General features: G+C 51.4%; 1 protein-coding gene across 1 annotated transcript; it reads left to right on the forward strand.

The window, feature by feature from the left end:
- The first annotated feature begins 10418 nt into the window (after nt 1-10418).
- On the forward strand, nt 10419-14221 carry LOC131082797 (endonuclease domain-containing 1 protein-like). Its single transcript, XM_058022928.1, has 2 exons — nt 10419-10727; nt 13676-14221. Exons 1-2 carry the CDS (start codon nt 10443-10445, stop codon nt 14219-14221), a joined length of 831 nt encoding a protein of 276 aa, XP_057878911.1. The 5' UTR covers nt 10419-10442.
- Nucleotides 14222-18613: the final 4392 nt, after the last annotated feature.

An 18613-nucleotide genomic window follows, 5' to 3' on the forward strand; every position in this document is an offset into this window, starting at 1 on the left:
CCCAAAGCCCAACAATACATGATTCTGGACAACCTGCTCTAGCTGATCCTGCTGCAGCCTGGAGTGTGGACTAGAAGGTCCTGAGAAGTCCCTCCAAAACACAGCAACTCAGTGATTCTGTGATCCTGGCACATGCTTTTGTTTGGTGGCTTTTGAAAGTGCACCTTGAGAGCAGCAGCTGTTGTATCACACAGGCAGGCTTTGGCATCAGACCCATAGAGAGCTTGGAGCAGCCAAAGCTGAATTCCTGTGCTGCACTCCTTGGACACCTTCATGCTCTGCTCTGCTTCTGAAGCTTTTCTGCAGATTGAGGGGAAACTGATTTGGGGAAATGTATTCAATGCTTGTCAAAGATCCATGTGTGCCCCATCATGGAGTTTGCAAGAGCTTACAATAAAAGGGATTTGCTGCAGTGCTGCATTGCGGGGTAACGTCTTCTATAAACCACAATTTGCTTCTCACTGAAATTTCTACACCCACCACAGAAGTCACAGTGCCCAGAGCATCCTTGCAGGACATTGGGTGTGCAAATGCAATCAGAGGATGCCACAGCACCCACACAAGTGTCACCATCACACACCAATCATTCTCCTGTGAATGGCATGAACAAAGTGTGCCAGGGTGCCAACAGCTCATGCAAGCTGTGTCACTTTCAGAGGTGCCAGCTTGGGACTGGACATCTCAGCTCAGGGGCTGTTGTTCATTCTCCTGCTGGGTCTCACTGCTCAGCCAGGACCAACCTGTTTGGGGCTGCTCTAAAACACAGGTTCTGGTGGGTTTGCAGAGTGAGGCAGCCCCATGCAGGTGTCTCCAGGTGTGCTGGTGTCCCAGCTGTGACCGCAGCCAGCAGAGCTCCAGGCCTGCCTCAGCTGCATACAGAGCTGCACCCTGGGCCCCTGCAGCTGCCCTGAGCTTTGGAGAGCCGCACTGGGGCTGGCTGATGTGCTGCAGCATCCTGGGCAACAGGCACCCCCAGCTGGGCCAGCAGCCAGAGGCCAGGCCCCTTCCCCAGGGGCAGCTCTGGGGGCTCTGCACACCTGAGCACAGGCACCAGGTGCCAGGGCAGACACGGGGCACGGCCTGGCAGCACCATGCAGTTCTGCTCCTCTTGCCTCCAGCTGCCATGGCCACAGCAGCCATAGCCCTGCCTTGTGCCAGCGGGGCTGCACACACCCCTGGGAGAAGATGTTGCTTTTAGGAGAGCAAAGTGAGCACATCACTCTCACTGCCTTTGCTGGACAGCTCCTGCCCTCCCAGCTCCCCTGCCTGGATGGATTTTTTCTGCTGGGATCAAATGCTGACACAGCCCCTGCTGGGATGAAAGCATCAGAGTGATTTCAGGCTGAGGCCCCTCTGCAGACACCTCTGCTGTACCTCAGGCTGAGGCTCCCTCTGACTTGCTCACACACCTCTGCACACTGGCTGGGGATTGGGACCACACTCATCCTCACCATTCCTCATGCCATGTCTCACTGCCACCACTTTCCAGGCTCTGGAGCCACTGGCTGCTTGAACAACTGTCGTGGTTTGACACTGGCCAAACACCAGGCACCCACAAAAGCTGCTCACTCAGCCTCCCCTGTCATAGCTGGACAGTGGAGAGAAAAAAAATAATAAAAGATTTATGAGTTGAGATAAGGACTCAGAGTAAACACTCCCAAGGGCAAAACTTGTTCAACTTAGAGATAGAAAATGAGTTTATTACAGACACAATCTGAGGAGGATAATGAGAAGTAAAATAGCCTTTTAAAAACACCTTTTCTTTCCTCAACACTTCCCTCCTTCCCACCAACAGCACAGGCAGACAGAGTGAGGGGGGCTTGGTCAGTTCAACACCCAAGGTTCTCTTCCAGTGCTCAGGGAGAGGAGTCCCTCCCCTTCTGCACCGTGGGGTCCCTCCCATGGGAGACAGTTCTCCTTGAACTTCTCCAGTGTGGCTCCACTCGCACTAGCAGCAGCCCAACCAAAACTGCTGCAACAGGAGTCCCTCCCACAGGCACACAGTCCTCCCCAAACTGCCCTGGCCTGGGTCATCCTTCCATTGGGTGCAGTCCAAGGACAGGCTGCTCCAGCAGGGGAGCAGGGGACCCCTCTCTTCACCAGGTCTCCCAGTGCATCACAGCCTCCTCAGGGCATCCCCCTGCTCCAGACTGGGCACATCCCCCATGGGCTGTGGGTGGATCTCTGAATATATCCTGGATTCCCATGGCCTGTGTGCGGATCTCTGAATCCCCTGTGGATCCCCATGGGTTGCAGAGGCAGAGCAGCTTCACCATGGCCTACAGAGGAATCTTGGCTCCAGCACATGGGGCACCACCTCCTCCTCCTTCTCCATTGACCTTGGTGTCTCCATGTTGTTTCCCTCACATGTTCTCACGTCCTCCTAGACTCTGACTGGAATTCAAACTGCACACTCCGCTTTGTTTTCATTTTCTTCTTAAATATGTTATTGCAGAGGTGTCACCAACATCTCTAATTGGCCCAGCTGTGGCCAGCAGCATGTCCATCGACAGAGCCACCACAGATTGGGTTTGCTGGACAATGGTGGAAGCTTCTAGCAGCTTCTCACAGAAGACACCTATGTGGCATCCCCACTTGCAAAAACCCAGCTGTGCTAAACCAACACACAAACCCCATCAGTGCCACCTCTGTCGACTTCCCAGGCTCCTCCTAGGACCTTCACTCCTGGCAATAATCAGAAATGTCCTGCCATCCCCAGCAAGCTTGGAAATACATGGGAAGCCCAACAGTGAAAAGGATCAGCTTGGACTCTGCCTTATTTCATTCATGAGGACTGTTGCTTTCCATCAGTGGTGGGTCACTGGGGAGGTGCCAGCTGCCTGGAGTTTGCAATTGTGACACACATCCACAAGAAGGGCAGGAAGGATAATTTGGGGAATTACAGGCGTGTCCTCCTGAACTTGCATCCCAGAAGGGTTTTGGAGCAGATTGTCCTGAGTGTGATCACAGGACACATCCAGGAGAACCAAGGCATCAGTCCCAGCCAGTCAGCAGGGCTTTAGGAAAGACAGATCTTGCCTAGCGAACTGTTGGAAGCCTGGATGCTGAGAATTTTAAACTTTCTTTGCTGTAAGGCACAAACACACCAGGGCACACTGCATTTGACTTGAAGTCCTGGAGAAGGCTTCCAAAATTGAGTGATAGCCCTGAACTTACAGGTAAGTAATTTGAATAAAATTATGTAATATCAAAGGGTGAAAAACACAGGGTTTAACATTTTTGAATATAGCAATATATGTAAAGCAAGAGGGAGGGTTGTGGGCACTGGCCGGTTGTTCTTCAGCTTCTTCCTCATGGGTTTGGGGAGCAGTATGTAATTGGTTAGAAAAGTCTGCATTGTGGACTTTAAGTGATTAGTTTCTGGATTAAAAGTCAAAAAAAATTTAGTTGTCATTTCTCAATTGGATAGTTTGGCCTTGAAAGATTTGCTTGAGAAAGATACTGGGCCAGTTTGTATCTTGTTAGTTGAATCCCGTAAAATTCACAAAAATCACACTTTGTAAGACTGTAATACAGATCACAATTATTAAATACTGTACACCAAACACGAGAAACACTCCTGCACATTTCGTTCCAATTCTAACAATTAAGAAAATAAAATAACAACACAATAGCGAACCTGATCTCCTTTGATGACCAGATGACTGCTCCAGTGGATGAGGGGGGTGGCTGTGGAAGTGTCTACCTGGACTTCACCAAGGTCTCTGGCACAGTCTCCCACAGCATTCTCCTGGAAAAGCTGTCAGCCCAGGCCTTGGAGAGGTGCTCTCCTGGCTGCCTCAGGAGCTGGCTGCATGTCCAGGCCCAGGGAGCCTTGGTGACAGTGCCACATGCAGCTGGCGTCCGGCCACAAGCGCTGTCCCCAGGGTGGGGCCCGGTCCCGTTGAAGATCTTTCCTGATGATCTGGATGAGGGGATGCAGGGAACTCTCAGCAAGATCACAGATGGTGCCAAGTTTGGAGGGAGACTCAGCTGCTGGAGGGCAGGAAGGCTCTGCAGAGGGATCTGCACAGGCTGGATCCACGGGCCGAGGCCACCTCTGCAGGCCGTGCAGAGCAAGGCCATGGAGCTGCTGAAGGCCCTGCAGGGAAAGGCCTGTGAGGAGCAGCTGAGGCAGCTGGGGTTCTTTAGCCCAGACATGGGGGCTCTGAGAGATCATTTCTCTCTCCAGCTCCCTGAAAAGGGGGTGTAGCCAGCTGGGGATCTGCATTTTCTGCTGGACAGCCATCGAGACGATGAGAGGGCAAGGCCTTGACCTGCACCAGAAGAGATTCTGGTGGCACATCAGGAGGAATTTCTTCACATAAAGGGTGATTCAACATTGGAATGGACTGCCTGAAGATGTGGTGAATTCCCAATCTCTGGAGACTGGATGTGGCACTCGGTACCATGGTCCACTTGACAGGGTGTGATTGGTCCAAGGTTGGACTCCACGATGCCAGAGGCCTTTTCCAACAGAAATAATTCTGTGCTTCTGCCAGGCAGCCAGCTTGGAGCTGAGCACAGGGCTGCCCCAGCTCCACAAGCATGCTGCCAGGCACCTTTCAGCTGGCATTGCCTCTGCTTTCTGCTGAGCCTGCTGTGAATGGGCAATAGGGATGGAGCCCTTTGCTGAGCCCGGAGCTGCTCCATGCCCACGGTGGGGTGGGAAGCACCTGAGTTCCCTGGGAAGGTGCAGCTGCACTGCCATGGCAGGCTAATTTTGCAGTTTGCTCTGTGTCTGTCCATCTGTGGGGAGAGCTCTGTGCTCCAGTGGGTCACAGGGGTTTTTTGTCGCTCAGGAAAAATTATTTTGCTGGGAATTGTGAGGAGACATTGTGACTCAGTCTGCTTCACTGCTCATGTTTGGATCAGGCAGCTGGCTTAGGTCTTCCCCATTAACACCAATGGTTCACATTCTGTGGACTGAACATGTTGCCATGTGCTGTCCCGAAAGGGAAGGAAACAGGAGATTCAAGCCAGTGGCATCTTTTGACCTCTGCTTAAGAGAGCATCTAAGCAAAGATCCTTTTTTCCATGGGGGAAACAAAGTTCCCTCTTTGGCAACTTTTATGAGGTTACCTTGTAAAGTTACAGCTCTGATTTCTGAGGAACTGCTTATCTGTTCTATATCCGGGTGGCTTTTCCTTTACCCTCCCTGCAATGAGGTTCTCACTTCCTGTACCTGGGCAAAATGTCCCTTGCTGATGGGCAGCAGCACTTTGGCACAGGAATATCAGCCAAGAACCCCTGGGGGTCAGGTCAGGAGGTGTTCAGGAATGCTGCTGCCCACGTGCTGTGCCAAACACATGAAGATACTGCGGAGAACAATGTGGAAAACCTGCTCTAGCTGATTGTGGTGCAGCCTGGAATCTGGACTAGAAGATTATAGAATTCCCTCCAAAACACAACAAATCAGTGATTCTGGGGTCCTGGCACATGCTTTTGTTTGGTGGCTTTTGAAAGTGCACCTTGGGAGCAGCAGCTGTTGTATCAGACAGGCTGGCTTTGGCATCAGACCCATAGAGAGCTTGGAACAGCCAAAGCTGAATTCCTGTGCTGCACTCCTTGGACACCTTCATGCTCTGCTCTGCTTCTGAAGCTTTTCTGCAGATTGATGGGAAACTGATTTGGGGAAATGTATTCAATGCTTGTCAAAGATCCATGTGTGCCCCATCATGGAGTTTGCAAGAGCTTACAATAAAAGGGATTTGCTGCAGTGCTGCATTGCAGGGTAACGTCTTCCATATATCACAATTTGCTTCCCACTGAAATTTCTACACCCACCAGGAAAGTCACAGTGCCCTGAGCATCCTTGCAGGACATTGGGTGTGAAAATGCAAACAGAGAATGCCACAACACCCACACAAGTGTCACCATCAGACACCAGTTATTCTCCTGTGAATGGCATGAACAAAATGTGCCAGGGTGCCAACAGCTCTTACAAGATACCTCCATTCATCCAGGAACAAAACTCCAACTTTGACGTCCCAAACTTTTACGAGCCTTTGGAGGTGGGGACCCTGCATGAAAGAATTCAATGGTTTCTTTGACTTCAGGACTGTGGGGCATTGCCACACTTTTCCCCTGGGAGGGATTTTACAGTTGGTCAGGCAGCACTGTAGAGTTGGGAGACACTTTGGGCATCTTTGATGGTTTATGGCCACTTCTAATGATGTGACCACTGCTGGCCCTGCTTTGTTCTCTCAGTTGGGCCCCATCAGAAAGGAGGAATTTACCCCACCTCCACCAGATCTGCTTCTTCTTGGCCTTCTCCTTCATTCTGGCTAAACCCCACTTTGTTTAAGACATCAGTCCCAGGTTAACAGAGACACAAGAAACCACAGGACTCAACCAGCATGCTGAAATAAACTTTGGTCTAACACACTTCTGGATATTTGTGGTTGTAACAAAGAACTCGTCATTCTGTTATTCCTGGACTTTTGGAAACAGAAGAAAATTTGTCCAATTTAGTTTGAGTGAATGAATGGTCATTGAATGACAGAATATTTTGGCTTGGAAAGGACCTTAATGACCAGCCTACATCCATGCCCTCCCATAGGCAGGGACACCTTCCAGTATCCCAGGCTCCTCCAAGCCCCAGCCAGCCTGGCCATGGACACTTGCAGGTATGGGGCAGTCTCAGCTTCTGTGGGCAACCTGTGCTGGGGCTTCACCACCCCACAGTCACAAATATCTTCTTAATATCCTTTCTAAACCTACACTCCTTCCATTTCAAGCCCTTTCAGCTTGGCCCAGTGCTTTGGTTTAACCCCAGCCAGCAGCCACGTTCCACAAAACCCCTCCCTCCCTCCCTGAGCACCAGGATCAGGGAGAGAACTGGAAGGGGAAAGGTGGAAAACTCCTAGGTGGAGATACAGAGAGTTGGACAGGGAAAGCAAAGGCTGAGCACACAAGCAAAGCACATCAAGGAATTCCTTCACCATTTCCCATGGATAGAAAGGTGTTCAGCCACCTCCAGGAGAGCAGGGCCCCATCCCACCTCACGCTTACCTCAGAAGACAAAACCCACTACTTCAAATGCCCCCTCCTTCCTCCTCCTTCCCGTCACTTTATATCCTCAGCGTGATGCCTCGTGCTCTGGAATATCCTCTGGTCAGTTGGGCTCACCTGTCCTGGCTGTGTCTCCTCCCAACATCCCAGCTACCCCCAGCCTCCTTGCCAGCCTGGCAATACAAGAAGCACAAAAGGCCTTGGCCTGTGAAAGCTCTGCCCAGCAATACCAGAAACATCTCTGTGTAACCAACTCTGTGTTCAGCACAACTCCAAAACACGGCCCCACACCTGCCACTGACAAAAACATTAACCCAGCACACCTGTCAGCTCCAAGCCCTTGTGCAGAGTCTGTCTCCAGCCCTCCTGTAGACTCCTCAAGTACTGGCAGGTGCTCTGAGGTATCCCCAGAGCCTTCTCCTTCCCAGGCTGCTGGGATGGAGCTGTCACACAGCCCTGGCAACCAGGCAAGAGAATATCTGTAGCCTGGCCTTGGCAATGATGTTCTGGGAGGCTGCAGAAGGACAGACTGTGAATATCTGAGTGTATCAGAGTCAGGCCAGTCCATCCAGTGTCAGCAGAGCTGTTCTGTTGGGAGCAGAAACAGGTGTAGGTGCTGGAGCAGCAGCAGCTGCAGCTGGTGGGATTGATGAAATGATCAAGGAGCCCACCAGACCCTGTTAGCTGACCCTGACTTGCCATGCTTCAAGTCAGCAAATTTGGTTGAAAGTCTGGGGAAACTAAAACAACTGTCAACCACTTCTCCTTTCTGTTGGAATTCCCTGTTTGAAACAAGGGGCAAATTTATGCCTGGGTATATATTGCAGGTGCACTCCTGAGGATTCAAACTCTCCTTTCTCCAGGGAGAAGATAGAAGGAATGATTCAGCTGCCTCTTTTGGGACCCTGCTTCCAGGTAAGCTCTTGCTCCTTCCTCAACAATGCCTCCAATACTCAAAGTCTTTCCTGAGTTTTGGATTGAATATACATGTGCAAACTCTGGGCTGGAGTTGCTGAGCTCTAAGGAGCAATCAGAGCTTATGCATGCACTGAATTTTGTAGGACTTGAGTATTTTCTGTCATTCAGGAGGGCAAGGACAGAAGAAGTGATTTGGGATAGAAACTCAAGCCAGCTCACCTCAAAATTAACAACTTTTGAATTAATCTGAAATCTAACAAACGGTTGAATAAGAAGGATGGGGGAGACTATTCAGTACTGAAACTCCACCCATGACCTTGCAAGAAACCTCTGGACTGACACAGGTGTGGTCTAAATTCCCAGGAAAAGTTATTCAAAAAGCTTCTTGCGAAATCCAACAACTGCCTCTTCCTCGAGAGCATATAAACCCAGAGAGTGTGACACTGCAGCAGAGGCATTTGAGACTCCTCTGCCACTTTGGGGCTGCGAGCAGAATCCTGTGCCACTCCTTCTCACGGTAGGCTCTGAATCTGTAATATTAGATCTTACCTTTGTTAGATCTATTTTAATCTCAAGGAGTGGGTCATGCAGATGGACTTTTCAGACCCTTCTCTGCTTGATTTGGGGCAGCTTTGGGGATGATCTGCAGAGTACTGTAAAAATTCCAGACTGGTAGTTGCAGTTCTCAGTTTGCAGCTCATTGGTCACCACATTCCTGATCCAGAGCTGGAAAAGAGGAAAAGGACCAGATACCTTGGGTCAGAGCAGGGCTGTGTGCAGCTCAGCATCCTGAATCCAGTGGAAAGGGAGAGATGAGGGGCAGGGAGAAGAAGAAGACAAGGGCAAATGTGCAAGGTGACTTGTCAAGCCTTCAGCAGTGCTGAGCTCAGCCCCTGGCCAGCCCAAGGTGGGCTTTGTGCTTTAGAGGCTGTGGCAGCTTTGTGTGCCAGGAACCCTTTGTCAAGATTTTGTGCTGGTTTAGGGCGAATTTGGTAGAGAATCTCTAAAGGAGGGCCCCTCCCCCCACCCAGTTCGGGAAGAATTGCTCAGGGAGAAGTGGAAAGAACCTGTTTATTTAACAGGCAGAGCACCCCCAGCACACCAAGTGAACAATATCGGATGACTCCACTCTGAAGAAGATGACAAAATCAGAAAGTCTCTTTCGGGGGTGGTTGCTATGTTAGTCCCTCCAGCGCTGTGGCAGCTGCTGCAGGCCAAACGGTGCAAACCCTCGGTGTTCCCAGGTCCCAGTCTGGAGCAGGTTCGAAGAAAAAAAGGAGAGGAGGAACAGTCCAGGAAGGAATTTGGACTGTTTAGCTAGAACTAGCTAATAAGCAAAAGCAAGCAGACGCGAGAGCAGAGAGAGAGCAAGCAAAGCAGCCTGTCCCAGCTGCCTTATCCCAAATGCTGATGATATTAAATCTCTCCAATGAGTGTCTGGCAATGCAAAAGGAAGCATCCCTGCTCTCCCAAACCTGTGCTGCCTCTGAAAGGAGACAAAGCTCCTCATGTGGTTGTCATCATCCCAGGGAACTTTTCAGCAGGTTTCTCATAAAGGAATGACCTTACTGACTGCTGAAAATCACATCAGCACTGAGAAAGACAAAACAGGACAAGTTGCTGTCCAAGAAATTCCTGCAATCGTGCCTTTGACTCTCCAGGGAAATCAATCAGCAAAGCTGAAGATGGGCATCAGCAGGAATCCCAAGCAACCATGGCAAGAGCTGCCCCTCAGGGCTGGCGTTGCAGCAGCCACTGTGCTGATAAGATAGAGGTGTTATCCCTCATGCTTGCTGTTGCCATCTGCTTGGCCCCTTCATTTGCTCCCTTCATGTGCCTGCAAGTTCAGAGTCTTGGGTTGGATAACGTGGAAGTGCAAGGTGAGCAGCAGGACACCCATGGCCCCATGTCAGCTGAGAGGCAGGAGCCCAGGTGGATGATTTGGGGTTCAGTGTTGGGTCTGACTGGAAGAGCTGAGTGTCTGTGTGAACCTGGATGGGGCCAGAGAGCTGTAGGCAGTGCAGCATTGCTCTTCTTTGCCTGCCCAATGGCCCATGAGATTAAAGCCCAGCTGAGCATGGCAGGGGGCTGAGCAGAGTCCGTGCCCAGCTGCAGGTGTGTGCTGTGGGAAGGTGCTGAGAGCAGGAAGGAGGTGGACAAAGGTGACCTTGTCCCAGGGCTGTGCCTCAGTTGCAAGATCCCTTTGCTGTGAGAGCTGATTGCAGTCCTGGTGGGTTTGGCTCTTTCCTCCTACAGGCTGAGTGCTCCCACTGCTGCCTCTGCTGGGCATCTAAACTCTGTTTTAGGTTCTACTGTTATTGCCCTCGTGATTTTTCCATATTCAGGAGGACAGAAATTACTCCTTTCCTGGTCTCTCAGAATGCCTTCCCTTGCCAGCTCTGTCCCCCTTCACGAAAAGATTGCAGGCCATGACCTGCTCTCTCCAAGCTGAGTGTCCCTCTGCATTTGCCTTCCGGGGAGCAAGAGCCCTTCACTGAAATCCTGCCACCATGCTGGGGCTGCTGCTGCTGCAGGTGTTGGCCAGCTGCCTCTGGCTGGGACACAGCGAGGTGGTGAACTCCTTTGACAGCTGTCCTCAGTTCTTCTATGATGGGATTCCCCCAAATGATGCCCTGAATCCAAAGAACCCAGCCCGGATCTGTCAGCGCTTCAGCAACTCGTATCACTATGCCACCCTGTACGACAGAGACAGGAGAATTCCAGTGTACTCTGCTTACAAATACAGGCCTGGACCTTACAAGAGACCTTCAAGGAAGTGGATGGTTGAGCCTCAGGTGAGTGTCCCTCTTACACACTTCACCCTCCAGCCACCCAGACATAGGCCGCAGCATTTAAATTACCACTTCTATTTCCTAACACCCCTCTAAACACATGCAAATGGACACACTGATGGGAATGTCCTCGTTGAACTTCAAACACCTCCACCATATGATTCCTCTGATGCATCTCAGACATCAGCAGGAGCATGAGATGAATCACATCCCAAAGGTGCCCAGCTCTCTGCCCTCACCTGACAGGAACAGCAAATCACATTACTTGGCATGACATGACAAAGTCAAATGCTTCCCCTCCCTGTGCCCTGCTCTGCTGGGTGACCAAGGGATGGGGAAAAGGCATCCAGGAGAGGCAAAACTTGAGGGACCAACAGTCCTGCTGGGCTCTGATCCCCACTTTGCCCTGAGCTGTTCTGCATCCCTGGCAGAGCTTATCTGCTCCCAGTGAAGAGTCAAACAGGCTTTGTGATTGGTGTGAGAGAAGTGAGGAGAAACTCAGAAGGGGTGAGATGGCCCAGGGAAAAAGCCTTGAGGGAAAAGGCACCGGAGATGAGAGGGTCAGGTTAACTGTGCAAGGATTTCTGGAGGGACATTTCAGGCAGTGACAAGTGAGTAGTGTAGCAAGCTGAATTGCTGCTAGCATAGTCCCTTTGCATAAAATGCACAGATGTTTTATTCAGCTGTGCAGTGCGATGTTCAGGTCCCAGCACCCACACATACAGGGTGAAAATTTTGGTCTGCCAAGGGGCCCTGGGGTCAGCTTGGCCTCAGGGCAGTGCAAAGATGAGGGCCAATCAGGGAATAGGGAGATGTGACTCAGGGGCATAGGAACAAACATAGGAACATGGGAAGGAGGCAATGGGGTCTAATAGCTCTTTGGGGGAAGTTTCTTGTGTCTCCCTAAACCAGGGAATGGCCCCCCAGGCTCTCCACGGAGGAGCATCAGTGTTGGTCCATTGAGAAGGGTGTGATCTCCACCCATGGGCAGTGACCCCTGAGCACCTTTGGCTCAGGCTTGCTCCAGAAGGATCCAGCAGACAGACAGAACTCCACAAGCTCTAGAGCCTTCCCAAATGTCCTGTAGACAAACCTCAGGAGAACAGGCCAGGCCAATTGCAGAAGAGAAAAAGAAGCAATTCCTGTCATTGGTAAGGACAGAGTAGCAGGACAGCTACGGGGGAAGGTGAGCCAGAGGGGGAAACCACATGCCCTGCTGCAAAGGAAGGCTAAATATGTTTGCCTAAAGATGAACCAAAAGATGTTGAAGTTATAAAAAAAATAATAATTTCATTTTATGCATAGGAACTCAAGCACCTAATCTGGTCTTGCACTACTGCAGCCTCCACATTCTCTCTTTTTGAGGGATCATAGAATGGTTGGTGTTGGAAGGAACCTTAAAGACCATCTCAGTCCAACTCCCCTGCATGGGCCAGGCCACTTGCTGTTAGACCATGTCCTGGTTCAGGGCAAATTTTGGAGAGAACCCCCAAAGGGGCTCCTCTAGGAAAGCAGATTCAATTGGCCCCTCCCGCAACCTGTCCGGGAGAAAATACCTCCTTGGAGAAAAGTGGAAAAAACCCTGTTTATTAAACAATAAAATCTAAACAATATTAAAAAATAAAACCCCTTGCTGCTCCAAAAGAGATTACAAACTCAGAAAAGTTCCCTCCCTGGGCTGCAGTTCAGCTCACTCAGGCTCTTAGCAGTCCCTCCTGTGCTGGAAATGCCGCGGCCCAGGCCCGGCCCCATGGGCCACAGGTGGGAGCTGCCAATGCTCCGGTCCAGTCCAGAGCAGGTTTAAACAGTTCCAAAGGAAAGGGAAAAAGGAAAAAAACCCACAGAGGCTGAAACTAACTAAAAGCAAAGGAGAGCTCTGTCCTGCTGTCTGTCTGTCCGCAGACAGCACAGGCCAGGAGCAGGAATGTGGAGAAGTGAGTGCAGTGTCTGAAAACAAAGTGCTGCTTCTTCTCTCCCCCCGTCACTCTTTAGAACAAGTCTTAAAGGTGCAAAACTTCTTATTCAGCATAAACAGAACAAGATGATTGGGGATAAAAGCATCATATAGTCAACCTAGGACAGACCAGCGTGCTCCAAGCCCTGTCCAACCTGGCATTTTCCTCCTGGACCTTGGACCCCAGACACCCAAAAAATCTTTGATATTTTTTTAACTTTCTCCAGAGGCATTCTTGGAGTATTTCGTTTACCCAGGACTCTTTTGGAATTACAGGTTCCTCTCAAAGGCTGATAGTTTCTAACTACTTTTCAGCAATGCTGCAGAAAATTCTCCCTGGCCCAGATCAGCTCTGGGACACATTCTCAGCACTGCTGTAACAGATTCCATTCAAATTGAGATCCTTTTGCCTACTGAGCAAAACTGTTCATCCTTGAATGAACTGTATCCCTCCCAGGGAAACCTCAGCTCCAGGACTGATTTCCTGACACATCTTCCTGTATATGGGGTTACAGGAGCCAACCTCTGGTGTTCCAGGAATGCGCAACACCTGTAGCAACCCCACAAAACATCACAGAATCACAGCATCACAGTGCGGTGTGAGGGGATCCAGGGAGAGCCCTGGGCAGATTTGGGCTGTGGAGACAGGAGGAAAGGGAAGCAGATTTGGCAGTCCCACCAAATTCGCCTTTCAATCCTAGGAGTGGGAAATGCTCCTTGTCTGGTGCATCCATCCATGCTCCAAGCACAAACTGCAGGCTGGATCACAAAGGTCACAAGTGCAACTGAGAGCAGTCAGATTCTGAGCTGCTTGCTCTTTAAAGCTCTTGCATTCATGCAGGAGGGGCATGTGTATGATTTGTCTCAGATTCATATGTTTTTAAACACTTTGATGACAAAAAATGGGATCTTGACCATCGGAAACTTCTGCTCCAGGGAAATCTTCTCCATTACTCCCATTCCCTATGCTAACACCACTTTTTCTTTCCCTGTCCAGCTTATAGGTAAAAATAATCTTAAAGAGATGACAAGTGAGAAGAACCTCATATATAATCACTCCTTCACCTTAGACAAAATCAAAGAGAGCCAAGCTATTGATGATGACTACAGAGGACAGAAGGATTTGACCCGTGGCCATTTGAGCCCCAATGGCCATCAGTACAGTGAAGAGAGCAAGATTGCTACCTTCACCCTTACCAACATAGTGCCTCAGGACGAGACTCTCAACAATGTCAACTGGAATGCTTACGAGTCTCAAACAATGCCCAAAAAGACCCAGGGCTGTACAACCACCTACGTGATCACAGGTGCTGTGCCTGGGAACACCTACGTATCCAATAACAGGGTTAATGTACCCAGCCACATCTGGTCAGCTGCCTGCTGTATGTTGGACAAAAAGCCCCCAAAGGCTTGGGGGGCCATTGCTGAGAACAAGAGCAAAAAAGAGGTAGAGCAGCTCAGCCTGGAGGATCTGGAGAACAGATTGACTAAGCTCTACGGTAAAAACGTTAATCTGTTCAACAATGCCTGTTCCCAGAAATAGGCCTCACTTCCTCAATGGAAAAGGCTCGGGGAATTTTCCATTCTGTCATAGAATCACAGAATCACAGAGTGGTTTGGTTTGGATGGGACCTTTAAGCCTTAAAGATCATCTCATTCTGACCTGCCTGCCATGGGCAGGGACACCTTCCACTACACCAGCTTGTTCCAAGCCCTCCCCAGCCTGGCCTTGAACCATTCCAGGGATGGGGAAGTCAAAAAAGCTCTGGGTAACTTTTACTCGTAGCACAGCCTGCTCACTGTAATTTACTGCTTTATAATACCCCATCTAACCCTGCCCTCGACCAGGGTGATACCATTCCCTCCTGTCCTCTCACTCCATACCCTTGTCCAAAGACCCTCTCCAGCCCTCTTGGAGATCCCTGAGGTACTGCACTCTCAGCAGTCTTCTCCAGGCTGAACATCCCCAGCTCTCTCACCCTCACTCCAGAGCAGACACACTCCAGCCCTTGGAGCACCTTCATGGCCTCCACTGGACTCCACTCCAACAGCTTTGGATCCTTCTTGTGCTGTGGGCCCCAGAGCTGGAGGCAGCACTGCAGGTGGGGTCTGAGCAGAGCAGAGTAGAGGGGGACAAATGTCCTGTGCAGAGTCTGTGCTGCTTCCTTCTCTGGTGTGTTTCCAGCTCTGTCCCTCAGGGCACCTCCTGCTCTGCTCAAAGGCACAAAGATGTGGGCAGAGCCTCCAGCTGCTTTGCTTTGCTGCCCACATCAGGAGAGAGCTCTGAGGAACGAGTCCTCTCCTCCTCAGCTGTCCCCAAGAGTGTGCAGCTGACTTGTCCCTCACCTCCTTAGCCAGGCTGTGGCACCAGGGAGCCTCAGGGTGCCCAGAGATCCTGTCTGGAGATCTCCATGTCTGGAGATCCCCAAAGCCCAACAATACATGATTCTGGACAACCTGCTCTAGCTGCTCCTGCTGCAGCCTGGAGTGTGGACTAGAAGATTATAGAATTCCCTCCAAAACACAACAATTCAGTGATTCTGTGATCCTGGCACATGCTTTTGTTTGGTGGCTTTTGAAACTGCACCTTGAGAGCAGCAGCTGTTGTATCAGACAGGCAGGCTTTGGCATCAGACCCATAGAGTGCTTGGAGCAGCCAAAGCTGAATTCCTGTGCTGCACTCCTTGGACACCTTCATGCTCTGCTCTGCTTCTGAAGCTTTTCTGCAGATTGATGGGAAACTGATTTGGGGAAATGTATTCAATGCTTGTCAAAGATCCATGTGTGCCCCATCATGGAGTTTGCAAGAGCTTACAATAAAAGGGATTTGCTGCAGTGCTGCATTGCAGGGTCATGTCGTCTATAAACCACAATTTGCTTCTCACTGAAATTTCTACACCCACCACAGAAGTCACAGTGCCCAGAGCATCCTTGCAGGACATTGGGTGTGCAAATGCAATCAGAGGATGCCACAACACCCACACAAGTGTCACCATCAGACACCAGTCATTCTCCTGTGAATGGCATGGACAAAGTGTGCCAGGGTGCCAACAGCTCATGCAAGCTGTGTCACTTTCAGAGGTGCCAGCTTGGGACTGGACATCTCAGCTCAGGGGCTGTTGTTCATTGTCCTGCTGGGTCTCACTGCTCAGCCAGGACCAACCTGTTTGGGGCTGCTCTAAAACACAGGTTCTGGTGGGTTTGCAGAGTGAGGCAGCCCCATGCAGGTGTCTCCAGGTGTGCTGGTGTCCCAGCTGTGACCGCAGCCAGCAGAGCTCCAGGCCTGCCTCAGCTGCACACAGAGCTGCACCCTGGGCCCCTGCAGCTGCCCTGAGCTTTGGAGAGCCCCACTGGGGCTGGCTGATGTGCTGCAGCATCCTGGGCAACAGGCACCCCCAGCTGGGCCAGCAGCCAGAGGCCAGGCCCCTTCCCCAGGGGCAGCTCTGGGGGCTCTGCACACCTGAGCACAGGCACCAGGTGCCAGGGCAGACACGGGGCACGGCCTGGCAGCACCATGCAGTTCTGCTCCTCTTGCCTCCAGCTGCCATGGCCACAGCAGCCATAGCCCTGCCTTGTGCCAGCGGGGCTGCACACACCCCTGGGAGAAGATGTTGCTTTTAGGAGAGCAAAGTGAGCACATCACTCTCACTGCCTTTGCTGCACAGCTCCTGCCCTCCCAACTCCCCTGCCTGGATGGATTTTTTCTGTTGTAATCAAATGCTGACACAGCCCCTGCTGGGATGAAAGCATCAGAGTGATTTCAGGCTGAGGGCCCTCTGCAGACACCTCTGCTGTACCTCAGGCTGAGGCTCCCTCTGACTTGCTCACACACCTCTGCACACTGGCTGGGGCTTGGGACCACCCTCATCCTCACCATTCCTCATGCCATGTCTCACTGCCACCACTTTCCAGGCTCTGGAGCCACTGGCTGCTTGAACAACTGTCATGGTTTGACACTGGCCAAACACCAGGCACCCACAAAAGCTGCTCACTCAGCCTCCCCTGTCATAGCTGGACAGTGGAGAGAAAAAAAATAATAAAAGATTTATGAGTTGAGATAAGGACTCAGAGTAAACACTCCCAAGGGCAAAACTTGTTCAACTTAGAGATAGAAAATGAGTTTATTACAGACACAATCAGAGGAGGATAATGAGAAGTAAAATAGCCCTTTAAAAACACCTTTTCTTTCCTCAACACTTCCCTCCTTCCCACCAACAGCACAGGCAGACAGAGTGAGGGGGGCTTGGTCAGTTCATCACGCAAGGTTCTCTTCCAGTGCTCAGGGAGAGGAGTCCCTCCCCTTCTGCACCGTGGGGTCCCTCCCATGGGAGACAGTTCTCCTTGAACTTCTCCAGTGCGGCTCCACTCTCACTAGCAGCAGCCCAACCAAAACTGCTGCAACAGGAGTCCCTCCCACAGGCACACAGTCCTCCCCAAACTGCCCTGGCCTGGGTCATCCTTCCATTGGGTGCAGTCCAAGGACAGGCTGCTCCAGCAGGGGAGCAGGGGACCCCTCTCTTCACCAGGTCTCCCAGTGCATCACAGCCTCCTCAGGGCATCCCCCTGCTCCAGACTGGGCACATCCCCCATGGGCTGTGGGTGGATCTCTGAATATATCCTGGATTCCCATGGCCTGTGTGCGGATCTCTGAATCCCCTGTGGATCCCCATGGCTTGCAGAGGCAGAGCGGCTTCACCATGGCCTACAGAGGAATCTTGGCTCCAGCACATGGGGCACCACCTCCTCCTCCTTCTCCATTGACCTTGGTGTCTCCATGTTGTTTCCCTCACATGTTCTCACGTCCTCCTAGACTCTGACTGGAATTCAAACTGCACGCTCCACTTTGTTTTCATTTTCTTCTTAAATATGTTATTACAGAGGTGTCACCAACATCTCTAATTGGCCCAGCTGTGGCCAGCAGCATGTCCATCGACAGAGCCACCACAGATTGGGTTTGCTGGACAATGGTGGAAGCTTCTAGAAGCTTCTCACAGAAGACACCTATGTGGGCCCCCCACACCCAAAATCCCAGCTGTGCAAAACCAACACACAAACCCCATCAGTGCCACCTCTGTCGACTTCCCAGGCTCCTCCTAGGACCTTCACTCCTGGCAATAATCAGAAATGTCCTGCCATCCCCAGCAAGCTTGGAAATACATGGGAAGCCCAACAGTGAAAAGGATCAGCTTGGACTCTGCCTTATTTCATTCATGAGGACTGTTGCTTTCCATCAGTGGTGGGTCACTGGGGAGGTGCCAGCTGCCTGGAGTTTGCAATTGTGACACACATCCACAAGAAGGGCAGGAAGGATAATTTGGGGAATTACAGGCGTGTCCTCCTGAACGTGCATCCCAGAAGGGTTTTGGAGCAGATTGTCCTGAGTGTGATCACAGGGCACATCCAGGAGAACCAAGGCATCAGTCCCAGCCAGCAGGGCTTTAGGAAAGGCAGGTCCTGCCGAGTGAACTGGATCTCCTTTGATGACCAGATGACCGGCCCAGTGGATGAGGGGGGTGGCTGTGGAAGTGTCTACCTGGACTTCACCAAAGCCTCTGGCACAGTCTCCCACAGCATTCTCCTGGAAAAGCTGTCAGCCCAGGCCTTGGAGAGGTGCTCTCCTGGCTGCCTCAGGAGCTGCCTGCATGTCCAGGCCCAGAGAGCCTTGGTGACAGTGCCACATGCAGCTGGCGTCCGGCCACAAGCGCTGTCCCCAGGGTGGGGCCCGGTCTCGTTGAAGATCTTTCCTGATGATCTGGATGAGGGGATGCAGGGAACTCTCAGCAAGATCACAGATGGCGCCAAGTTTGGAGGGAGACTCAGCTGCTGGAGGGCAGCAAGGCTCTGCAGAGGGATCTGCACAGGCTGGATCCACGGGCCGAGGCCACCTCTGCAGGCCATGCAGAGCAAGGCCATGGAGCTGCTGAAGGCCCTGCAG

Source organism: Melospiza georgiana, chromosome 4 (assembly GCF_028018845.1).
Source record: "Melospiza georgiana isolate bMelGeo1 chromosome 4, bMelGeo1.pri, whole genome shotgun sequence".
NCBI lineage: Eukaryota > Metazoa > Chordata > Aves > Passeriformes > Passerellidae > Melospiza > Melospiza georgiana.